The sequence below is a fragment of the Trachemys scripta genome, chromosome 1 (genome assembly GCF_013100865.1).
Source record: "Trachemys scripta elegans isolate TJP31775 chromosome 1, CAS_Tse_1.0, whole genome shotgun sequence".
NCBI lineage: Eukaryota > Metazoa > Chordata > Testudines > Emydidae > Trachemys > Trachemys scripta.
In genome coordinates this window covers 243,864,418-243,890,813 of record NC_048298.1, presented here as the reverse complement: position 1 = coordinate 243,890,813, position 26,396 = coordinate 243,864,418, and the positions used below count along the sequence as shown (strand labels likewise).

General features: G+C 40.7%; 2 protein-coding genes across 4 annotated transcripts in view; both read right to left on the bottom strand.

Moving 5' to 3' along the window:
• The window catches only part of EFNB2 (ephrin B2), a 56,256-nt gene extending 49,750 nt beyond the window's left edge, over window positions 1–6,506 (bottom strand). For all 3 annotated transcript variants that reach the window (XR_004644044.1, XM_034758185.1, XM_034758186.1), the window contains exon 1: window positions 5,429–6,506. Coding sequence is in view for 2 of the 3 variants with exons in the window: in XM_034758185.1 (XP_034614076.1) it covers window positions 5,429–5,556 (128 nt within the window). In the remaining variant the exon portion in view is untranslated. The remainder of the gene's footprint in view (window positions 1–5,428) is intronic.
• A 7,495-nt stretch (window positions 6,507–14,001) lies between these two features.
• On the bottom strand, window positions 14,002–26,085 carry ARGLU1 (arginine and glutamate rich 1). Its single transcript, XM_034758184.1, is given in 5 exon segments — window positions 14,002–15,981; window positions 17,263–17,346; window positions 19,653–19,878; window positions 25,248–25,983; window positions 25,986–26,085. Coding segments are annotated over 5 exon segments (1,296 nt in total). The 5' UTR covers window positions 26,071–26,085; the 3' UTR covers window positions 14,002–15,816.
• Between the last annotated feature and the right edge of the window lie 311 nt (window positions 26,086–26,396).

The window sequence follows — 26,396 nt, the reverse complement described above, 5'->3', positions numbered from 1 at the left end:
ACACTCCTATTTAAGTGTCCACAACATCGCACAAAGGGTGATCTCATAAGCAAATCTATGTAGATGTATGATAAATGACCTGAAAAACAGGTTTCTTTATGTCAGGAGCCAGAGAAGGCAAAGATTAGACACACATGAATAACATTTTAATCACTATTTTTCTCAGAAAGATTGCTTCTCATTTGCAATAAGCAATTTTGAGTAGTAAGGTTGCATGATACATTAAGACTAGATCCCTAAAAAAAGTTGATTATGGCTGCTAGGCAGGTACCTGAACGGCCTATTTTTGCCAACACTCCCTGTAGTTATCTTGGTATTTCAAGTAATTTCCCATTATAGGAATGTTTTGTGTGCATGAGATATACCCTAAGTGCCATCCTAAAGCAATGTGAGCTCATTACAATAAAATATGGGAGGAAAAAAGGTTGAAAAAAAAAAAAGAAAGAAAAATGTAATGATTTCAGCCTGACTTTCAGTCACTGCCTATCTAAAGACAATTACCACACCAACCAAAGTGCTTTTCCTTAGTAAGGTTTACAGATAAGAGGCTTTAAGATAATTACTATAAATAATATAGCATTTATACTCCAACTGATCCTGTGTACAAAGGGCTGTAGAAAATCACTGAGCCAAAAATTCAGCCTTCGGCTTGTTCGAGGTTTATGTTGCTAATACACCTGAGCTAGGAGTTGGCCATTGGTGTCAGAAATATCTAATGGGACAGAGGACACTGTTCAGAGTTCTCTGTACTAGCATGCCAAGTGTCAACAACTATGTTTTGGGTAAGATTTAGAAGCATGTGTTTAAATCATTTTAACCTTCAGCTCCTGTTTCTTCAGCTTGAAGCTGTAATTGTTAAGGTTAAAGAGCGCAGTCCCATGGCACAGGATTCCCAAATAAATTCTTGTCTAGAAAGAGGAGACCAAACATGTTGTGAGATATCGTTTTAGCAAGCTCTTTGTGCTTCGGTTGGCTCAGTTGTCCTGTGAAACAAGGACTGTCCATTACCTACAGTTTATCATCCTGACAAAATGTGAGGAATGTGGATGTGAAAGCACTAACAATTCCACCCCTGGTGCTTTGTCCTTTTTTCTCTCTATATTAAAACAGACAAGATTAACCCAAATGCAAACTGCAGAGCATAGTTCAAGGGGCTATTCAATCAGTAGTGAATGTGCATTTGTTTACCTACAAAAATAAGAATTTCAGATACAATGAGAGGCAGACTGGTTTATATGCTCTTGAATAGACTGTTTAAACAGGGCCATCAATTGTAGTTTATTTTATCAATCTCTGACACATTGGTATTTATTCAAAGGCTGATTGTGGCAGATTCCACATACATCAGGTTATCACAGATATTATTTAGCTATCATTTGTCTTCCCTAAGACAATCAGTATCAAAAATACAGCTTTTTATGGAGAGGCTTCATTGTGTTATGACAGAAAAATGCTTTGTTAACAGGCCTACCGCATACAGCAGTAACCTCAGACACCAGAAACACTGTGTTGATAAGTGGTTCTCTGTAATGTTTGACTAAAATCCATAAAACTACATTCTGCGATGTAGTCCAAAGGCAGTGTTGTGCACTGTGAGATATAACTGAAGTAATACGCGCAATCTATGTATCTCATTTCTCTAGGTGGAAACATGGTACATGGGGAAAATATTCCCTGATTGAAATGTGTCAAATAACAGGAGTTATGTTTTTATAATCATTTGTCCTTATATTCTAAAGATCATGGCTTAATGTCCGAGAGTCTGCAAATGAGAAGTCCATCATGAAATCAGTCATTATGATGGCGTCTAATTGAATCATTTCCCCCCAAAATGTAATGTCATAGACAATAGATTATTCCTTCCCTTTTACTATGTGTTTGTTTTTTTTAATTACATTTGAAGATTTAGTCAAGGCAATGAAAGTGGATCTCTAAAGAGAGAACTGTAATGGGGGACGGGGCATTGATCTTATGTTCAAAGGACTATCATGAGCACTCTGTCCCAATCACCTGCTAAAAATTATGACCTCTAAAACTAAAGACAAAACAGCCTACATTTATTATTCCATCCTCTATATTAAACTGACTAATAAATTCCCATGGCATTTAATTGCTGCCCTGTACAGAAGATTTATGTACTGAAACTTTCAACAGAAATATACATGCAACTTCCATAAATAAATTAGCTGTAACACCAAAGCTGGTAATTATTTATTACAGACATAGAAAGCATCTTTAATATTGCACTGTCCTCAGATCCTCCCAGCAGCAGCAGGAGGAAATGTTCTAATTTCTCAACCTAGTATTGAGCTTGGATCCCGTGAAAGAACGACCTTTTCTAAGGAGAAATTATTCAGTACCCTTCAGGCAAACCATTGTGACAAGAATTAGAAAGAAATCCTGCTCCTGAAAAGTGGAGCAATCACACCAACAGCAATATCGCTAATGCATTTGTAAGCTTCCTCAAACTACAGGCCTCCAAGTGCCCTATAAATCACTAGGCCCAGCCACTGAAAAAGACTAATTTTAATAGTGTACTTCTTCACTGTGGTGATTAAACTTCAATGAATCACTCAAGAAAACTCAATTACATCAATGGGCAGAACCTATTTTTTTAAGTGTAAATTTAAGTTGAAAAAGTAATTACGTAGCATCATTAGAACTGCCATTAATAATGTTCAAACCTTTTTGAAGTCAAATACCTTTTAGAATTAGCAAAATTGAAACTTTATTTTTATTTGCACTGAACCTTGTACTATAGCAGGGATTAAATTTGGTTATTTAGGCATCAATGAAATGAAAATATCTAATGCATGCTGTCAGTGTAAGCAAAAAAAGTGAAGGTAAACCAGGACTGGAAGAATGGCATGGAGGAAGGTCTGGTGCACAGAGACTGTTCTGTTTTGGAAGAGTGACCTCTATAGGAACAAACTGATCACTGGACTGTGGACACAGGGTGGGTGCTCTGGTTCCTCTGCCATTGTACTAAATCTCTCTCCACAGTCACTGCAGGCAATGCAACCTGGTCTTGCCACCAATCTGTGATTTCAGAAATTCTGATGGCATTTTAAAAGTGTCTTGTTTGTCTTATTCAAAGATTTGGCGTTTAATCTTTTCTAGGTCAGAGAAAGGATTTAACTAGATAGCATCATATAAATGCAGATCCATAGATCTAGTTTAAACTTTAGCTCTGTTAACTGGCTTTTCATCTCATATAGTATATGTGATCATTTGTCATGTAAAACTAGAAAAAAATGCATTTGAAATGTTTCTCTTCATGATAATCATTTTCCACATTTTAATGAAAAACTATGTTGTCCTTTTTAATTTTCCTGTAAAAACTTTACAAAGGACCTTAACACACTCATAAATCTTTCCATTCTTGAAAAAAGTCAGGGGACATCTATAATAAATTATCTTCTAAAAGCAGTGGAAGATAAATGCTGAAGTCAGGATGTGATTTCTTAATAAATATTTTCAGCTCCTAGATCTAATCCAAACTTGTGTAATTTCAGTCAGACTCTGCATTTTGGTACCAATACACAGTTAGTTCCCTGATTCAGGAAATACTCCACTCTTCTTCTCTGGGCACTTCCCAGTATGTCTTGTTCATCTAAGGGCACTTTTACAGATATTTACTAAATGGATTAAATGGGAAAACCTGAATTCAGTCAATACACAAAATGAGTATGCTGAAATTTACATTTGTGATCTTCTATGTGTCTGGTTTGTTTTTAAACATATTTAATTAAAATTATAAATTAAATAATATTTTAGCATAAAACTTTCTAAACTCATTATCAAACTATCCTTCCTGATAATACTGTGAGAGGGGAGTTCAAACAGTGCTATAGAAAATCTTTCCATATCACAAAAGTTTTGATGGGTTTCAAAGTTTATCAAAGCCAACTTCAGATATATGCATCAGTGGCATAAATAAAACAGGTTGGAACAATACACGTTTTAAAGCAAGGAAGACTCTCTTTGCATCATTGCCTAGCTTTCTCTTCACGGGGATTATGCAAATAACATCCCTATTTCCAAAAGTAACAATCTCAATACACCTAAGCAGGAGACTTTCAAAGAATAGGACTATATAATTAAATCTTGAAACACATATACTTTCTGCCTGCTCTGACTAGAGACATGAAAATGCTCTCTGACGGACAATACTCAGTACATTACTCACAAGCATGTGCCTTGTTATCAAGTCCACTGGCCAAATTTAGCCCTGCTGTCAGCCAGTGCAACTTCACTGAAGTCAATGGGCTGAATCTGGCCCTGCATCCCCACATGGAGAAGTTGAGCAGTAGTTCTCATAGTGCATAATGCAGCGCTGCTCTAAGGAAGTGGGACCAACCTGCACTCCCTGCTTTGCTGGAGGTGAGGAGCTATAAGGGTAGACAATGAGCCCCGCTGGATTTGGCCCTGCTGGGGATCTGTATGAAAAGGCTCATCTGCCCAGAGGCTCTGTACTCAGTCGTGCCCTCTCCCAATGCTGGGAGAATAGAGCCAGGCAGGATCCCAATCATTCTTACAATTACAGTAGCCCCCAGGGGGCCCAGTCAGATTTGGCGTTAGGCCCTGTGCAACTGCAAACTCATCTGAAGCCATGGCCCCTGTCCCCATCGAGTATGCAGTCTAAAGGGGAAATCCTGGCCCCATTAAAGTCAAGGGCAAAACTCCCAGGAATAGCAATAGACTTCACTCTAGGGATCCTCCCTTACTCTTCTGACACCCATATCTCCCCCTGTCCCAGAGCCCTGACAGGATCCTTGCACTTCTTGCTCAGGCAAAACGCCCGCTGACTTCCAAATCATAAAGCATTGCCTCTCCCTGGGAGCGGCCCCTGCCCAAGCACTGCAGGAGCTGGCCCCATGGCTGTGTCTATATTTGTCCTGCAGAGAAACAGAAGCCGGACAAGGCTACCGTGATACCCTCCCCGGTGAGAGCGAGACAGACTCTGTGCACAAATCCCCCCCTCGGTGTCTTCGGGGGGAAGAGGGATATTTAATCCTGAAGTGCACTGGGTCGTCGGAGAATTTCTAACCTGGAGAGAGCGCCCTGAGCAGAGGGAGGGAGAGAGCAGGGCGAGGGATCGCCTCGGCCCACAGGGAGCCACAGAAGGGTGGGTAAGGAAAAGTGCAAGGATCCCGCTGCCCGTGCCCTGCCCGGACTGTGCTCCGCATGTGGTGCCCGATTAATCACAGCAGTACCCCAGCAGCAGCACCTTGCCCTCGGGGTGAGAGCAGGCGCCGCCGGGAGCTCAGCCCCCTGGGACCGCAGTGCCTGCCACTCGCCCTCTCCACGCTCCACAGACCCACGTCGGCCCCGCTGGCTGGCTGTGCCATTAAAACTAAATCAGACCCCTGGGGGGGGGGGGGGGAGGGGGGAGCGGGGAGGATGAAGCAGAATGAGGCAAACTTACTTGGGGTTGGAGGAATTCCAATATATCGGGTCTAAAACTACCGATCTGGCCATTGCAGTTCTGCATAAAACCATCAAAGCTCCCCAGCAGTACTTCCAAAGGGAGGAGTCTCCCCTCCGCACAGCCATGGTCGAAAGCGGCTCCAAGTCCCTTGCCAAAACCTCGCCAACTCCTCCGTGCGACTCCCCGTACCTGGTCAGCGGGGGCGGGTGGACGCTCGGTATCCCCCAGCAAGAAAGATTGACCGGAAACAAACCAACAACAAGACGAGCGACGAAGCACTTGGTGAGAACTGCAAGCAGCGTTACTGAGTCATTTGTGCCCCAGGCATGTCGGAAATTCTCCGGCGAGATAAGAATCCAGCCACCTCCGAAGTAACAACGCCACCACCAATGCAAACGCCTCAGTCCGCCCTGCTCTTTGGGAGCTCCCGGCTGGCTTGCAAGACGCCACTCAAACTGCCAACTCCGCTTTGGATCCAGTGCGCCATCCACGGTCACCGCGCCTGGGGATCGCGTAAAATAAAAACCGAGCAGAACTGGAGATGGGGGCGATTAAAGGGGAGAAGGGACCCGGCCTCCGCCAGGAGGATCCCCCTGGGTCTCTGATTGTGCTCCCTGGTCCCCGGCGCGTGCAATCCGTGCGGCCACCGGCCCGGGCTGTGCAGGGATGGCGAAGGGAAGCTTCGCTCTATAAATCCACTTCGAGTATCAGCTCCCGGAGCCCCTGGAAAGCGCATCCGCAGGGTTCCATGCCCGCCCCCGGCGCGGGGGTGCTGTCCCCGCTGTGTGCAGAGATGGGGCGGAGGGGGGCTCCTAGCATCAAAATCTCCCCTTTTCGTGCTTCTTCCACTGGAGATCTGCAGTGCGTGCCCAGCGCTGGGTGGCAAGCGGGCAGACCCAGCGAGAGACAGGCAGGGGCCCCTTGGCTTGGAGTGCTGCTGCCGCTGAGTAGGTGGCAGAGAGAGAGAAAGAGCCGGGCGAGCTGCAGCCTTTCCCTCCCTTGCTCCTTCAGGCTCCAAGTCGCTGCTGCTGCCGCCGCTTGGAGTCTTCACTGAACGAATGTAACCGCTCCTAGCGTGCTGTCATAGCAATATAAACTCAGCCCATCCTCCCCTTCAGCCAGCGCTCATAGGGCTACTGGAGGAGCGGAGGCTCTGGTTGGGTGTCGCATGTGTCACTTACACACCTCACCCCTCGACATTCTGTCTTCGGGTGGGGCCTTGTGTGTGACAGGTGATCCCCTTAAAACACTATAATATAATCTTATTGTTAATAGCATAATCAATAATAAAAAAACCCACCATCGCTATGTTCATGATCAGAATAATACAGTGCAGGATGAGACTCCAACCACGTTTTAACACCTTTCCATCCGATTATAGTATTAAAAAGAACAATTAAAAAAAAAAACTTTTACACATCTTGTCATAAAGGCTCAAACAATGTCTACGGCTGCGAGGTACCGGCAATGTTATACATGGGATAAAAAGGATCAAAGTGGAGTTTATCCCTCTCTGCAGCCAACCTGTACTTGCGGAGTAATTATATTTCCCTATTTGCAGGTCGTGCTTCCTGACTTTAATTACGTTTCACTGGGAGAATCGCTATTATGTAACTTCACGTCAAGTTTATCATATGAAGCCACATATCGTGTATACTTTAATAATAGAGATAATGAGAGAAAGCTTTCTGTCCTCCCGGGCCCTTACCCCCACATTTTTATATTTTCAGTCGGTATTTTTCTCTCCATCCTGTCACGTTGACCCTGGCTGTCAGCATTTCCCACGGGGTCTCTTAATTACAGTTTTCAAAGTTTATTTTGTTACAAAACAATTAGCCACGGACAGTCCTAAATAAACAGGATTTGGAAATGCAAAGCCACTTCAAAGAGATGTGGAGCCTGAATTTGCAACAGATAATTAGAGACTCTCAAATCGGGTGTGAATTTTCTCGCCCTTCCTTGTCTGTCACTCAGTGCCACTTTCTTCACGTCTACACATTTGTTATGATGAGGGTTGTTCGATCAATACTCTCTCCAGATCTTGCGAATCTCAACAGCACCGGGCAACTTTTTGCAACGAGGCAAGAAATGGCAAATTAGAGTCAACAGTGGCTGTCTCCTTGGGGTCAGACTCTCCCAAAGGTCCCTTTCCACAGGGCTCAAAAAGAACAAATCCGATCGAAAGTGGAAAGTGGAAAGAGGCACAAAAAGTAAAAACTGAGTAGGTGGCCGGGGAAGACTTCAAGTGCGAGCCTTTGCACTCTGATCATTCCTCGCAGCCCTGGAGAGAGAATTGGAACGTGCAGGTCTCTGACGCCCTTTGTACGTTTCCACAGAGCCACAGCGCCCACTAGCGGCCATTTGATCAACCGGCTTCAATATGAAGCAAAAGGTTTAATCCCCTTCCTGTGACTCCTTTCCTTTTCTCCCTAAAACCTACATCTATTTCTCCCCAGAATATAACAACAACAAACACTCTAATGCTGCGCATCTGTTAGGAATTATTTTTGGAATGGAGGTTTGGCAGAGGACTAGCAGTTCAGAATGATGTTGATCCCAAGACTAAATAATAATTATAAGTAAGTCATACAGTTTTTTTTTAAATTATGTAGACTGACAAATGTCTTGAAATAGGAGTTGTATGCCCAAAAATCGACGAAGTAAATAAAAGTCAGATCCCTGTGAACTACGCTGTTCTTTTCCTCTCTTGAAATAGAATCATTTCCCCCACCGTTTAGTTAAATGACATACAGAAAATATGTGAACAAGCCACGAGAATAATTTTATTCCACGAGAAAATATATTTTTTTAAATCAGTATAGTTCATTCTGTTTGTACTGAAATAGGAAAAAGGTCTTATAAGGAAAACCAGCTGCCACTTTATTTTGATTCATTTATTCCTTTTGGAGAAAGTGGCTACAATTCTCTTTTTACCAAATTTGTGATTTAGGGTTCACCAACATGTCTGGCACAGATCATTCAAACCGTTAACAACACAACGAGAAGGAAAAGGAGGTTAAAGGCGCATTTGATGCCTCGTGGATTGTGTGAATTGCATATGGTAATTCTCTAGTGAAATCGACAACTCAAGGAAGAGGGAAAATCAGTTTGTCTTTCACACAAAACATCGAATATGTCTTAAGTAAACTATTAATTAAATTTAGCCTGCAATGTTGTCAGAATTGCAGATTCGGCGCCGCAATTGGTAGAAAAGGATCTGAGTCCCAGGATGGGATCCGATTCCTAACACAAGTGGGAGACAGAGTTTGTGTATTATTCAGATCGAGGGGCATCAACCAAAGAGCAACCCTCGTCAGTCGGTGTGTGTATGGGGGGTGTTTAATTTATTATATTTTAAAAGAAATTTTGTGATTTGTATCCCTTCATAAGCCAATATAAACAATGAGTTTGATCAATGCTTCTAGCGACAGAGAAGTGTAAAGTAGATTAAACTCTCTATTTTATGTTTCTACTTTTGTTTGGTTTGAAGCAAAAGGTTAGGGAGTGGTGTTCTGTAAAAGCTGTGAGTAAACGATGACCTCTAACTCTCTGTATCCTTGTTTTAAGTAAAGCAGAGGAAATGAAGAGCTCTGCATTGTCTGAAAATAGCCCTCAGCAACTAAAAATACAACTTGTAACACATTATATTTTTGGCTCCCAGAAGTTAATCATGTTTCTACGCAAATAAAATTGTTTTATATAGTCTCCAAAACAACAAAATATACCTTAAAAAAACAACCGTCTTTGTATAACTAAACATCGCACGATGCTCACCTACAGTATTTTTATGAAACAACATATACATCAATAATTTGACATACAAAACAGTAATGTGCTAAAAGTTGTATTTATTCATTAGTCATTTTTAAAAGTATCACCAATAACTTTTTTGATTTTTTTCCCTACTGGCGATTTAAAATGATTTGACAATAGCATTATTTTTCTTACAGCAGCGAGGGGTAATTTTCCAAGTCTGAGAGGCTACATTGCTCAGAAGTGAAATTCAGGGCGAGTGGGTGAAAGCCGAGTGGGACCAAAGTTCCAGTGGCAGCAATCTGTTTTATAATAGGACAGGAAACCTTTCGAGCTACCCCATAGCCTGTTCCCCCATCCCCATTAGTGTCCGAATCTTGCCTGGTTGCTCAATACGGTTTACTCCTGTAGAATTCAACACTTCCCGGGATCAGGCTCTAGCTTTCCTGGTTTACCTCCGTACAAACCAGAAATCGCAGAGGAAACGTAAGATTTTGTGAAAGCTACACAACTTAAGCTATCAATCGCCTTTTTTAGCCACAGGAATCGCTTCTTTAACGAAGCTTTTTTAACAAATCAGAAGATCAGGAAGTTTGTGGCCGGGATCTATACCCAGGGCTTCGCATTTCATCGAAAACATAGTTTCCTCAGGTTTCAGAGTAGCACTGTCTAAATTCTGGAGACCAAGGCTCGATCTCCCGCGGGAAATTGTGATATGGTTTTGGGGCACGATCCTGAGTGCCTAGCATAGACCTAGCTCCCGTTTTCGGCGAGGGGTTTTGCGTGAGCAAAGGAGGAGAGGATCGGCCCTATGAGTTAGTGCAGAACAAAATACAATGAAGAAAAACTGCTACGCGTGTTTAGCTTGTGTAAAAAGCAAACAAAAATAGAACGATACGATTTGCGCTCTAGAAAACTATTTCCTTCTTTCATTCAAACCGCAGAGCAGAAACCAGAGATTTGTCTCTGAATAATTCGCCCCCCCCCCACCCCGCATCCTGGTTATTACACAAATATTGGCTCTGATTCTATCCTCACTGCAACCTTCAACAAAACTCTCATTTAGGGGAATAGAAGCAGGATCGGCCCCCAATTCTTCACGAATCCCTTTTAAACATCAAGTTAAGGGGGGGGGAATCAAAATATTTTTAAGTGCAAACCTCCACCATCATTGGTCATTACCTGAAAATTCACCAAAGATATACCTGAATAGCCATGATGAATACTACATTTAATAGCGAAAGACAAATGATGGACAAATGATGCTTACTGCTTTTAAACAGATTGATTATTGTTTGTGTAAGGCCAACTGAGTTGGGCACTTGAAGGAGATCCTAAAGCTCTGACCACTGCCATCACTCAAAATTTAACAAGATATATTTTCCATGTCTCTGACACAGTGAATATAGATCTGAACTATTAATCTGCCCTTTCCCTATCTGTTTTGTAACTGAGGAATTTTGGTTCCCTATGCTTTTTCAGAAAACGCTCCTCTCCTACTAAATACCATCACTGACAGAATGCATTCCGTAAAACATGGTAGTGTGCAGTTTGGCCAATGCTTTTTGGCTCTGTGTTTGAATTATTTTTATACTGACTCTTCTTAGCTCAGGTAGTGATCCCCAAAGGAAATTAAAAATACCCCAAACATAAATAATTCTTCTCTGAAGTTTCCGGTTGGGGGTAGGGGAAAGAACCAAGGAGCAGAGTTAATCTATTTCAGTGGCCTTTAAAAAGGGTGTATGTATGTCTACCCACACAGAACTGATCACTGAGCCAGTACAACCTTTGGTCATTCCAGGCAGATAGGAGTCATTTGGATATCCACTATGGAGATATTAAAAAGAGGCTCTGCTCTCTTCTCTCCACTACCATGAAAATTAAGCCCTCAATTACCACCACACAAACACATGAAGAAAAAAAAACAGTCTGTGTCTTGGTTGGGTGATACAAACATGAAAATATACACACACACAGGCCTGGAAAGTCATGAGAAAAGCAACTCCAGTTTCTGTAGCTGCAGAAGCTCAGGGCTGGTCACGTTCCCCTCCTCCTGGCCTTCGCTGTCACGGATAAATGCAGCCTCCACTGTTACTTCTAAAAGAATTGCTAGAGCATACAAATTGGAGTGTATGTTTCCTATTTGGTTTGAATTTCTCCACTGCACTATAAGGGCCCCACCCTGTTCCCATTAAAGAGTGGCAAAACTCCCAGGGAGTCCAATAGTGCAAGATCAGGCCCTCACCAGTGACAGGCAATTGTTTTCCTCTTCCAAAGGGACAAAGGACAGAGCATGGTATAGTGACGGTGCAACAGTCCACACCTCCCTCAATGTTTTTAAATGGTTAAAAGATCATTTGTGTATGTGGGGGCCAAAAGCAGCAGCCCCCATGAGGTAAGTTAAAGGGTGGTAATCGTAAGTGCAAAAGAAACCTCTCTGATTTTGAAAACGTTGTTTGAATCTATGGCTAGGGTAGCAGTGCAAGTTTATTCCACCCTCTCTATTTATGCCTGGTGTTTTAAAAAAAAAAACAAAGGAAAAAAAATAAAAATAAAATAAATCCAACAGTCATTTCCTGAAAAGCAGGGGTAGCCAGGGCAGGCACAGAGAGATTGTTGGAGAGTGCAGTGAGAAACAACTTATTCCACATTCTTGGTGAGGATAGTAGTAGAGCATGTGAAATACCATAGGGAAAAAAGCAGGTGGTAGTATATTTGGGGCAAGTGTGTATGTGAGGGGGAAGAAATAGGCGATGGGTGGTGGTGGTTTTTCCTTTTTTTCAGGAAGCAAGCTGGGAATTGATTCTAATATCAAATGCCTTGAGGTGTAGTGACACTCCCTTTGTTATGTGGGTGGGTAGGGCATTGGTCTGTTGCTTAGATAGCTCACAGGCCAAATTGTCTCTGCAGCCTTCAGGAGCAGCAGCTCTTCAGTTCATTTCATAGCAGAAGTCAGTTTTCATCAGACTAATGAATGTGGTACGGTTAAAGGGTGGTTTATCGTAACAGCAAAAGAGCCTCTTCCGATTTTGAAAAAGTAGTTTGTCTTTGGCTAGGATAGCAGCTCCAGTTTATTCCACCCTATTTTTCCCTTAAAAAAAAAAAAAAATCCAACAAACACTTCCTGAAAAGTAGGGTCACCGGAGCCAAAGGCCATCTTTATCATCAGATGAAAAATGTATGGTTCACACTGCACATCATAGAATATCAGGGTTAGAAGGGACCTCAGGAGATCATCTAGTCCAACCCCCTGCTCAAAGCAGGACCAATCCCCAGACAGATTTTTGCCCCAGATCCCTAAATGGCCCCCTCAAGGATTGAACTCACAACCTGGGGTTTAGCAGGCCAATGCTCAAACCACACTGCCTTTGTGCATATGGACACAAGGATGCCCCACTCCTATCAAATATTCAGTAAGCTAACATGTTCAAAGCAAAGGCTGAAGTGGCTTAAAAACAGGGGAGAAATCAGCACCCCTTCTACACTAGATGAGAAATAACCCCCCAAAAGAAAGTCAATGGGAGCTGTAGCTCATAATTGTGACTTCAACACGGTTCAGTGTAACTAATGCAGTAGTTCCCTGAACTTTTACTAAGCATACTCACCAACTGCATGGTCTTTTTTACAAGGCACCCAGGGTTCAAATTGGGAGAGGGAGGGAAGGGACAAAAAAATAGGAAAGTGTCCTCTTTCACCAGTGCTGCTGTCTCCTCCTTGCCCTGCCGAGACACTATTGACCACCTACAGCAGCACCCTCACTCCCATCACTCTAATCCCAGCCTAGTGCAGGGAGACCCTGGGAAATGGAGAGCAAGCCTGCCCCTTTCATCCTGTCCTAATGGCTCCAGTTCATTGCAACCTGGAGTGCGGGGTTACAGCACTGCTCAGGTTTGGCCTGGCCACTCATCCCTCATGCCAGAGAGTGGGCCAAACCTGAGTGGTACTGCAACCCCACATGCCAGGTTGCAATGCCTGAGGGGGGGAAACAAGGGCAGAAGCCGTGGGGGGGGGGGGGGGGGGGGGTGTTTATGGGGTAGGCTCACTCTCCAGCCCCTTCCCAGCCTCCCTTCTGAGCCATTCTCGCAACCCATCTACAACTTTCCCATGACCCATCCTTCAGGGGAAACTGACAGACTAAATCTATCTGATCAGTTTAATTGTTGCCTGAAGTGTTAAGGAATTTGTATATGTAACAAATAATTGTAACTGTAGACAGGTACAAATATCAGGGAGGGGGGTTGAGGCTTAAGTCATTTCTTGTGACAGGATGTCAAACAGCAAATAGCAGTGGAAGAACTGAGTCTTCACTATTGCCCTCGGGGTTGCCATTCTTTTAGTAGCAAGAGAAAATATATAGGTATAACAAGAGGACTATTCCCACACTCCCCTTCACAACTCTAAGTGTGTCACAAATAACTGACAAACACGTTGTTTTGGGAGGCAAGGGGAATTAAGCACACATGACTCTCTCCCTGTACAAAACTTATACAATCTAGCTAGTAAGCAGATATATTTGAAGTTAGTGGAGTTATGACAATTACACACCCACTTAAGATCTGCTCCTAGGAAGAATACAAATACACAAGTGTAACACATGTAGTAGGATGTGAAACCTATTTTTTTTTGGACTATACTACATTGTGTCAGAGGAAGGATGACTTATACTGTACAACCAAGATTTTATGTATTGTATTGGTGCCATTATTTAACAAAAGAAAATAATTAATGAAGTGTGAAATATTACAACTGCAAATCTGCATTATGGCAGATTTCGTTTTTTGCATTCAGAACAGGAGAGGAAACAAAATACATAGGTCTGTTTAAGTATTGATTTTTTAATAGCTTGTTTCTCATATAGGGAACAAGGGGAAGTTTTATATTTTAGAAATACAGGTATCAGTTGAGTTTTTAAATAAAGCCTGATGTTTGCTACAGGTCATGTACATTGTTTGGCTTCAGTTTGTGTGCTTACTCATTAAGCAACACTATTTCTGTAACAATTTATAAAGACAAATTTAAGTACAAGTACTGTTGTAGGTATTTTATATCTTCATGCTTATCGTGATGCTCAGGGCAAAGCGAAAAGTGTCAATCTGCGCCCGACTCCAAGTTCCAGACAAAGATTGCTGCATACTGTTACAGTGACACATTCAACCTGCTACATTTTATTTATCAAATCCACAGAAACAGATCTGGTGAAGTATCAGGAATTCTTTCCCTCTTAGTCCGGAAAATCTTCAAATGTTTAGTCAACAATTACGATCTTTCATTTTAAAGTATTCACTATAGATGTTGTAATAGCAATAGGAAAAATGGAATTTTAGAACTGGACACTACAGTAGCTGAAGTTTCAGCAGAAGAGTTACATACAAAAGGGGATTTTATATATAGTTTTCAATCTGTGTTTTCATTTGTCAGAATAAAACCTGTATATAAATGGATAACATTCAGGATGCTGCACATGAACAACAGTTGCTTTGTGCCTAAAACAATGTATTTAAACAGAACTTCACTTTCTGCTTTCCATTACCTCGCAAGTGTGCTTGCCCTTCAATTTAAAAATAAATATATATAGGGTTTGTTTTCCCCTTCCTAAATCTATCAGATCCACTATATATGGTGATGACCCTAAATTATATAACATTCTATATAATGAGGCAAACTCAAGGGGATTAGATACTAAAGTACTTTTCTGGGTTCAGTAAGCTAAACAAGCCAAAATAAGTCTCTGTCAGAATAATACCAACATTTAATGAAAATAGCAACAGCCATTAAAAAAATATTAAAAACTGTGGGTTTTTTAACTGTCTGTGTAATCCTTGCATTAGAGGTAGGAAAAGCAACAATTTTTTTTGAAGTGAACTTAAAAAATACCACTATATGTTTGAATTTAGGAAAGTGAACTGTCACTCTTACTGTAGTTATATAAGTGTACTAAAAAAATTTACTTAAACATATGAATTTAAGACTTTACTTTATTCAGCAAATTGGTTTATTTACACAATGGGGAATGCTGGTTGAATTTTGTCAATGTAATAAAAACAATCTAAGAGACAATACTGAACTCTCAATCTTTCTATATATTCATAGCAGAATTGACCAACTGTTTCCTTACCTGTATCGGGAACATCAAGTGCAACAGTGGGACAGTATCATAGGACACTGATTTAACAATAAACCACAGAGGTCCAGTAGTACTTGGGAATTTACTGATGCATGTACTAACTTTTTTTGTTATTAAAAAAGTCAGCAAAACCAGCATGAAATTCGGTCTAATATCAGAGTATAACTCTGAGATCAGTGGGTCAGTAAAAACCTTATCAGATCATACACAATTTATAAAGTGACCTGATCTGCTTCAAACCACTATTACAGAAATAAAATGGATGAGAACAGATTACTCTCTAAAAGGCAACAGTGATCTGATAAGAATTTAACTTAATGGAAGTTAAAAAAAAATTAAGAATTGCAGAGCACAGCCCCTATTAGAACAAGCTAACTTTCCAGACTTTCAAAAAAAGACCAAAAAAAAAAAAAAAAAAAAAATATAGTGAAAGAAACCACTTCAACATGAAGCTACCATACAAAGTTTTTCTGTTTCATTTTTCTTTTTAAGAGTTCAGAGTTCCAATTTAATCCTGGCTCTTTAGTGAGAAGGACAGTTTTGGCCTAGACTTTCCCTTGCCCAGGATCATTTTTTGCTCTTCCTTTTGCTGACGTTGCCTCTCTTGTTCTAGTTTCATCCTCTCCTCATGAATCTTTCTTTGTTCTTCAACAATTTTCAATTGTTCTTCAGCCTGTGTACAAAACCAGTAGAAGTTAGAATACATAATATTTAGCGGGCCCTATAGTAGTGATTTTTCAATCTCTATTTTACATGTATTCAGCAAACACAGAGCCCAATCCTGCAAACTTAGACATGTAACTACTCATGTTACAAGTTCTATTGGCTTCACATAAGTAAAGTTTTGCACATGCATAAACATTTTCTGGATCAGGCTTTTAAGTGCATATAAAAATATCATACACCAATATAGTTCTTTCCATTTTCAACACACTTTACAAATACTATCTGTATATATTTATATGCATTACAAATTTAAATACAACATTATTCCTTTTTTTCATTATTAGGGAAATCAATTTATAAAAAGGAATATTCTCCACTACTTCTTGTTTGTGTTTGATAATTTAAAGGGGCACTATCAATATAGAGCAAAACCCTGCCAATTTCTTTCTCAACCTATTACAAGTTACCATTTAGGCTCAAACAGTGCAAGCACTTATGCAGTAAGCTTAATGGAATGACTCAGGAATAAAGTGACTTGTGTCTATTTGCACTATCAGGACATAATTACTAATAAAAGAAAGATTAGCGGAAGAACTTCTGTATTTTCAAGTTTTTATTTTGTTCATTTAATAGTATTTAGCATACAGTTAATTTGAATAATTTCTTCTGTTTGTATAGTTGTTTTTCCATAAAGCGATAAATTAAAAATGTGGTTGTAAAACCACAAAAACTGATAGTGAGATTTTAAAGCAGGTGTCAATCCAGAAACCAGTTTTAACAAAGGCCTTATCTACACAATTTAAACTGGTGCAAACCCCTTTGTGATCAGGCTTATTTTGGATTATTTTAAACTGATCAACCAAAATAAGCCACTCAAACCAAAGTAACAGCATCCACACAGGGATGAAATGTTTTTGCACTGATTTAACTAAACTGGTTTAAAACCCATTGATTTACTTTAAACAAATGCAACTATCATATAAAAAAGTCTGAAGTGTATATGTTGACAAAGTCCTTCTCACCCAATGCACACTGGAATTTTGCTCGTGTCAAACATATTTATACCTGTTCTGTTACACTAGGAACACTAACCAAAGCCTGGTCACCAGTCAAAACCTGAAAGGATACATTGGGAGCTGGAAAGAGATTGTTTGCCATCAAAGTCAATGGGAGCATTCACACCGATTTAAATGGGAGTAGGATTAGATGTTTAAAAAAAAAATCTTATCTAGCACATCAGGCAATAAGATTTGAACAGGTCTACATTAATGTAAACATTTCTACCTACCAGTTTAGCTTGTGCTTCTGCAATTTTTCGATTATTCTCTTCTAATATTCGCTCTAGTTCCTCACGTTTTGCACGCTCTTCCTCCTAAAGGGGAGGACAGGGTAAGATGTTAGAAAAGTAAAATACTCATTTATGTGTCTTCACTAATCTTCCTCAGAATTCTTTTGTGAACTGACTTACGGGGCAGCTTTACAGCCACCTATTTTGTCTCAACAGTAAATTGTGCAGCCACTAAAATTGGTCTCTAGTACTAAATTTAAATCATCCCTCCCAGTCCAAACAGCAACCAACTAAACCCTCCCTAATCATAGATTCCTGACAATTTATTACTAGTATTTTAATACCACACAAATGAACAAGGACAACTACAAAAACTGGATAGTATTTACCAAATTAAAAAAGTAATATATAAAATATAAATAAAGTGAATAGTTGGTCTCACCAATTAAGTATACCTACGTATTCTTTACCTATACTCCTTTAATCAGCATTAAAAGTTGAATATTTACTGTCTTGTCCAGTGTCCTGCAGAGTGTGCTCCTCGGCTGCCATACGCGCCAGCTTCCTCTTTAAAATGATTTGTACTGTTAGCTTGGCAATACCTGCATCAGCAGCTCAACCATTTATAAAGAAACAACATACAAGGAAGGCTGAGCTGAGGAATGCAGATGTTTATGATAAGAAGGAACAAAAATATGTAAATCATTCCTAAGGCAAACAATTAATAAGAAAAATACATTTACTGTTAGTGAAAAATACAAATGGTAATCCATACTTCATGGAACTAAGGGCTTCTTTCGTGGGGAAAATGGACTTAACATTCAATATTTTGACAAATTTAAGACAGCTTAAACTGTCATCTACAGTTTGAACTGGAATTCAGGAGTCCAGGAAAGGCATGATGAGGAAATAGAGCCTTATAAACTGCTGTTTCCTTGGTGAATTTAATAAAACTTTGTTATGCAAAACAAATATGAAGAGTGCGGGAAGGTTTTTGAGGTGCTTCAGTTCACATAATAAATATCCAAATTATTTTAGTATTTGGAAGATTTAAATCAGCCAGAGGTTTGTGTCTGTGTAAAAAAAAAAGTTAATATGAAACAAAACAAGCATATGAAGAGAAAACTTCTTACGATGACTAGTAATCAGCTACTAGCTAGCAGGCTGTGCTCCAGGAATTGAAATTTATTTTACATAGTAAAGCACCGATGTAACTACTCCGCATCAAACTTCAATTATGGTTTTTAAAAACCTTTTTATGAATGATGCATCCATTTAGTCAACTGAAATCCACTATATACAAATTTCAGCAAATTTTAATGTATCTAAAGTCAAAATGCATTTCTCTTAAAGTTGAACTTTGAATTGCACACATGTGAAATTCTGCATATCTTAAGTCTCAGCAAAAGAGCTTTTATTTCAAAGATATTATATTGGCAGACAAACAGTTGATGTTTAGCCTGAAAGGAGAAAGCACCATTATTAATGACTTTCCTGTTGTAAACTAATCAAGTTATTCATTTAGACCAATTATTAAAAGAAGTACGGAGTGAGAGAGTTATTGGACACTCAGTGCTGTTTAGCTGAATTTTCTTTAAGGGTTTAAAAGATTGACTTTAAATTTTTGGATCCTGGAGTGATTAGTGCGGACAAGCATCAAAGCCTTAGTAGCAAATTACTGCCTCACAGAAAGACGTTTTTCAGCTTTTCCTCCAGCTGCTGATAAAACAAGTAACATGTTTAGCTTGACTTCAGACAAGGACAACCTGCTCCTTAATAAATTCTAGAGGAAAAAAGGAGTTAGTAGTTACTGAAAAATGAATATAATGATTTGGACATAAGTCCTTGGTGAAGACGGTGGCTGGGCTTATGTTCAAAGTACAAGAATTAGTCCAATGTATGCTCAAAGAGAATGTTTGTTTTAAAGGGAGAACAGTAAGAAAACCTAGTTAAAAGACAGGTACTGCAGCTCAGTGCTGGACCCTGCTCTTTTCCTGACTGAAGGCAAAAAGCCTCTTACAGTCTAGGTAAATAAAATGAAACAAATGAAGGATACATTATTATAAATTTTAACCCTTTCCCCCCAAATAAGAAAGGATTGTGGATAAATCCTGCAGCCATGGCAAAAGTTTCAAACAATTCTCAAATATGTAGGTCAGTTCCATTAAAATTCAAGTATCCTTGTACAGGTTTTAGGAGAGTAACTGTTTTAAGTATCAGTGAGCTCCTCTGAATAGGCTAGAAATTAAGTTTCGCAGCAATGCAAGTTTACACGAGAAGGGAATTAGATTTGCTGTATTCCATCTCTTTCTGAACCGAACAGGAGGCACAACCAGACACTGAAAGTTTTGCCATGGACTGTCTCTACTTTCCAAACGACCGAGCGTTACCTCTCTGGCTTTTTGTGCCGCAAGTTCAGCTTGTCGCTGTCGCTCGAGTTCTTCGAGCAACTGTTTTTCCATGATGCGCTTAGCCTCCTCCACCCTGCGGAGAACCTCTCGCTCAATCTCATCCTTCCGTTTCTCCAGCTCTTCCTCTACACGCTTAGCCACAAGCTCTTCCACTCTTCGGGCAGTCTCTTCCTCTATGAGTTTCTCTTCAATTTCTTGTTGGCGTCTAGAAAAAGAGACATGAAAATAATAATTGAATTAGTTATTTCAATAATGAAATTTAAATAAAACTTTGAATTCACAGTTTGACATAGATGATTATTGTTGGTATTATATATTTAAACGTTTTCCTTTATTCTTTGTTCACACACCACCCATACAAAAACTTTGCTTTATATTTAAGAGAAAGCGAGTAAGATGATGAGTACAAAAGCCATAGCAACATAACATATTTAACACATCTTAAAATGTTATATTTAACAACAAAATAGCATTTTGAGTAGGTTGTGATACAGCAAATGGATTATTTTGACTCTGAATGTTACTTAAATCACAGTAATGTTGAAACGTAGCTATCAGCTAAAGTACCCATTCCCCTTTCAAAATTCAAAACATTTTAGGTTCTGTGTTACATGAAGTAATAAAACACTGCCCTAAGGCCTCCACCTCAAAGGCACCAAACTGGTCTCTAACTAAAATAGAAAGCAGAGACAATAAAATTTGTAATCTGAATATTCCTAACAAAAGCTCCAGGTGTTGTCGTAATCTAGATCTCCAATAATTTACCTTATCACATATCAAATACTGCAGATTTACTTAATTTCTTTATGATGGTATTGAGTGTCAAGCATAATTGTACAAAAACAAAGAATATCAATTCAGAGTCCTAAATAAAGCATTGCTTTTGTGTTCTGCATTTTTACAAAAGGAATTTTTTTCTAAAGAGTGGGTTTTGTTTTTAGTAAGATGCTATTTTTTTTAAGAGGCTAACACCAAATATGATAGGATGCAAAATGTTATATTCACTTAACTTTAACCCCCTTCACATTTTACTGAACAGTAAAATATTGGGCTAGATCCTATAAATGCTTAATACTTGCTGTAGTGCTTGCTACCATGAAGATGAAAAAGCTCCTCATGATAGCAAGCACTATTCACAGTAGTGAGCATTTGCAGGATTGGGCCCGCTGGTGAATTAAATATTCAAATACTAACAGGATGTTCATTTTATATAAAATAATATTCTACAGCTAATTCCTTAAATCAGTGATTCTCAAACTTTTTCACTGGTGACCCCTTTCACATAGCAAGCCTCTGAATGCAACCCCTCCTATAAATTAAAAATACTTTTCTGTATATTTAATACCATTATAAATGCTGGAGGCAAAGCAGGGTTTGGGGTGGAGGCTGACAACTCCTGACACCCCATGTAATAACCTCGCGACCCCCTGAGGGGTCCTGACCCCCAGTTTGAGAACCCCTGCCTTAAATGGTATTCGCTTTTTAGGATTACGGTACTGTCTTATTTTTACATTCACACTGGACTTTTGTTTGAATTGAAACTTAAGCACATTAATGAAATACTGACTACAATATGTTTAAAAGAGATGCATCTTAATTTGTCAGTTAGGACCAATAATGTATGGTTTACAATATAAGACCTAAAATAGAATAGTTTCTGGTCACTTTCTTGTTAAAGTAAGAGTTTCAGATGTTATTCACTCAATTATAAGTATATTTTAACTATGGAGACATTTTCAATTATTCATATATTTTCAGAAAAATGCTATAATTTGACAGATTTTTGATTTCCTAGTGGGGATTTTACAAAATAGTAAGACAACACATAACCTAAAGGGAATGGATTGACTATTTAAATAACATATATGAAACACCTAAGGGCTCCTTGAACCTATAGGTCTAACCCCCAGAAAAGTCAATTTAGTCTTTCATTCTACTGATGCAGATGTGGGCTCTTTCTGATGAAACCTTAAACCAAAGTTCTCTGCTTTAAGTGGATATAAAATATTCCATGGCCCATTTCCTCACCCCACTGTTGTGCAGTGTATTTGTTGCCCACTGCACTTTCATTCCAGAAATAACTGCAAGGTTCTTGTAGGCATATTCTCGAAAGTGTTTTTAAAACCTTAAGAATAAGGCTAGAATCTAAAACAATATTATATTACTCAGTAGGTTATAATTGTGCTGTAAAATTTGTTTCAAGTTAAGCCTTGGTATATATCAGGTATCGATCTACACAAATCTGTATTTATCGTTGCCCTCTTAATCAAATATTTGAACATGAGAAGTTAAATCCACATGAAAAAAATATTTTTGAATTAAAAGGAAATATTTCAGACAAATAAGCACATGAGCTGCTCATTTTTTAAAAATAAAATAAGTAAATTATATTGTTCTCAAATTAGCATCGCATGGTGCAGGTCTCACCTCCTCCTACACCTGGCAAAAAAAGTAAAGATTCCTAAAATTAGGAGCAGCGCTTGCATATCTTTCCATACTTACAGACAACTATTACATTACATTACACCCCCCCAAAGTTAGTGTTCCAGGATCAAAACTACGCTAAAAAGCATGACTACCCGGGAATTTATTCTCAAAGATTTAAGTTCTGTTTTAGACCACCACCCCAACATCTACATTTGAAAATTTAACTCTACAAGTCAATGTTGTAGATTCTCAATAAATGCAGGATCAGGCTTAAATATGGTGGTGTAGTTTCTATCTATAATAAGGTATTTTCTGTAACACGTGTATACAAGACTTCCTATACAGAAGTAAAATTAGCATCCTCCTCTAACAAGCCACAACATTTTCAGAAACACCAGAAAGTCAAAGCATGTTTGTGTCAGATTTTTCAGGATAAGTTATGAGATTCATATAGAGTATGTTAGGAGTTTTATGAGAACTGCAAGAAGAAAAGTGCTTATTATTCAGTGGGTTTGCTACATCAAAGTTTCCATATTCATTTATTTGTAGACCTTGAAATTAAGCGTCACTGCAAAGAACAGAAAACATGGTAAAGCACAGAGGTCTCTTACATTTCAGGACAGCCATTCTGTACAGATTCAGAAGAAAGTCATTTTCAATGTATGTAGCTGCCTATCACTAGGCAATTTGGTAAGTGACATATAAGCCAGTATGAAATATGAAGTGCTTGATTCAACTAGTGAAGCACAACATTTAAATTTAATATAGTTTGCCACATTAGCAAAGCCCAAATGGAATATAACTTAGAGAATTTTTCACTTGACCAGAGCTCTACACCCCGCCTTCCCCCCCCAAAACCTCAACCCTCTCCCTCCCAAAAACATTCCCTACCAAAATCATGAAAGTTCTTCTTCAACACTTAAATAATCTGGACAACTAAAGACTCTTGTGCACCTCTAAAATAGTACTTTGACAAACAGCAGAATTTTGTTTGCCTAACAAACTCCTGTGAGAGAAAGACTGCACTTTACTCCACTGTTGCTACTTCGATCAATTCCCATATTGCCCACCTAGCTCATAAGTCACAAGTATTCCACCATTTTTCATAATAAGCTGATTTGTGTAGTATAACAAAGTTGTTCTAGAAAAACATGAAGGTTCAGGTAAGAAAGCCAACAGATTTTTTTTCTTAATGAGCTCTGGCCTAATATTCAGGTAAACAGAACTAGATTTGTTGCAAATCGAAGTTTTAATGGCAACATAATGATGAACTGCTTAAGTATTTGATATAAAGATCTTAAACCTTTCATTTTCCTTTAGTACTAGAACAGTTTCTTCCCTCTCCTAAAAAGCCATTTTTGGTCTGGTAAGAGATCAGGCCTTTGTTATAAAAAGCAGATGTCCAATTACTTTAAAACGGCAAATATTTCACAAGTCACATATATGTTCTCAAATAATTAGGTGTTTGCCTTACAGCTCATTTAAAGGGTTACCTGTGAATGAAAAAGAATCTGGAACAAAAGCATTAAGATTCCAAATTGAGAAGAGACATTGTTTAAAAATAAACAACCAGAGCAGGAATCTCTTTTCACTCATAACTATAGGCGCAGTGGTTCTCAAACTTTTGTACTCATGACCCCTTTCACACAGGAAGCCTCTGAGTGCGACCCCCCCTTATAAATTAAAAACATTTTAAATATATTAAATACCATTATAAATACTGAAGGCAAAAATGGGGTTTGGGGTGGAGACTGACAGCTCGCGACCCCCCCATGTAATAACCTCGCAACCCCCAGTTTGAGAACCCCTAGGCTAGAGAAACTTCACTGATTTCAATATAATTAATCCTGATTGGCCCAGGTCTAACAGGAGAATCAGGGCCCAGTGTCTCCAAGACAAAATATTTTGAAATTTTTCAAATGTGTGCTCTGTAACAATACAACAACATTTGATGACAACGCTATCAAACTGCAATTAGCCTAAGTCAAGAGAACTCCCAACAGCAGAATACTTTAAAATAGAAATGAAAGAAGCAATATGGAGAGATCAGAATTTCCAACATATGGATGATTTGTAATTATTTCATTCATTATGATATAGCTAGAACAAAGCCAAAAGAAAATGAGTTGGTGTAAAATTAATCGGACTGGTTGTCATTATTTGACTCTGCCTAAGCATTCACTTAAAAAGGTGGAATCAGAGAGTACACCGCTACCTCGATATAACGCTGTCCTCGGGAACCAAAAAATCTTACCGCGTTATAGGTGAAACCGTGTTACATCGAACTTGCTTTGATCCACTGGAGTGCACAGCCCCACCCCCTCGAGGTGCTGCTTTACCGCGTTATATCTGAATTTGTGTTATATCGGGATAGAAGTGTATTTTTGTTTTCCCACATCAATGTTTTTGCATCACAGGTTCACATATCAAGATGCCAAGTTTACTGGACATTCAAAAATAAGGATGGATTTATTACAACTTATTACAAGGAGTTTTGTTGCTGTCTGTGATGGAGTAAGAAATCATAAGGGAGAATAAAAATATTTTTAATAACTTAAATAATGTTGCAAGGTGAACTATTCGGCACCTAATTCCAAATCTATAACAAAATGAAAGAAGGCCTGTGGGTTTTATGAAATATAACAAGAGCTACACACACACGAACACTGAACATGCTAGTTTTGGCCAACTAAGCAAGTGTTTCATGATATGAATCCTCTGATTCAGCACTAATGCAGAGTCAAACCCCGAATTAGTATACTCGTTGAGTGCATTCTTTTTACAAGGCACAACACAGCCCTTTGGCCAACTAGGAGTGCCTCAGCCTAAAGAATAAGCTGCATGTTTGCAGAAAAGGGGAGGGACAAAAGTCTGGCAGCGAGCGCTGCACACACAGCCCCAGAGGCGGCGAGGCCTCGGACAGAGGAGGCGACCGAACCGAAGGCCCTTAGATGCATGTTAGAGGAGGAAGCGAGATGGATGGGGAAGGAGGGAAGCAGCGGCTCCGCGGTGGGTGTTTTCTAGCGGGGAGGATGGGGGGGAGGGGCTCGGCGCGATTGCCCCTGGATCGAAGCGAGAGGCGGGAGCCGCTGCGAGCCGGGCTCGGAGACGAGGCCCCGGGCGGGGTTCCCCGAGATGGGCACTCACATTTTCCGCTGCCGCTCGAACTCCGCTTTTTTCTCCTCCTCCTCCCGCTTCTGCTTCTCGTCCAGGCTGCTGCGCTTGCTCACCGTGCGCCCGAAGATGTCGATGCGGTCCGGGGGGGACGAGGCGCGCTCCCGCTCGCGCTCCCGGCGGGACGAGGGGGCCGTGTTGGAGCGGGACCGGGAGCGGGACTCGCGGCGCCGGTTCCGCTTGGTCTCCCGGGACTTGGAGCGCTTGCGCGCCCGCTCCTTCTCCCGGGAGCGGGACCGCGAGCGGCTCCGGTTCTTCTTGGTGTGCTTGGAGCTCTTGGTGTGCTTGGAGCGGGACGAGCTCCGGCTGCGGGACCGACCCATGGCGGAGCCCCCCGGCCGCGGCCGCCCCGCCCGAAGCCTGGACGCTAGCGGCACCTGAGAGAGGCGCGAGGGGACGCGCGCATCAGCCTGGCTGGGCCTCTCCCCCGCCTGGCTCACTGAGGAGAAGGAGCAGGCCCCGGAGGCGGCAGCGAATCCGGTCGGAGACAAGATGGCGGCTCCAACCCAGCGGTGACTCGGCTCCTTGCCGCCCCACAATGCACCGCGCACGCACCCTCGGCTCCCTCCTCTTTCTGGCCGCCGGAGATACCCGAAGGCGCTCGGAGAGGTTCGGGCTGAGTCGGGCTGAGCTCGGGAAGAGGTAGAGCGCATGCGCACAGCCTGTCCTTGCGCCATTGGGTGGCAGGCGGCGGCTGGGCGCAGTTTGTTCCCTCCCCACTGGCCGGGTTATCAGGGGCGCGGAGCCCCCTAGACGCGCACGCGGAGGCCGAGGGCTCTGAGCGCCCCCGCCCCATGTCAAGCCCGGAAGTGTCACCCGCTGTGCGAAGTGCCCCGCTTAGCCTCTCCGCGCCTCGGTCACCCCCACGCCCACTTCCGGGGTGCCGGCGGGACTCGCTGTGAAGTGCCGTGAGCCCAGATTGGGGGTAGCGGCTGGGGACAGTTTAAACATTTAAAAAAGAAAAAAACTGTTGAGAAAATGTTCATCCCCCCCCCCCACCCACCCTCCCACACAGACTAAAGGGCTCTAAATTATTCTCTCTTGCTCTGCTTCTGCCTGGACCCGCCGCTGGGGGGTCTCACTCCCTAGGCGGGGCAGTTCCTAGAGGTGTGACTAGTACGT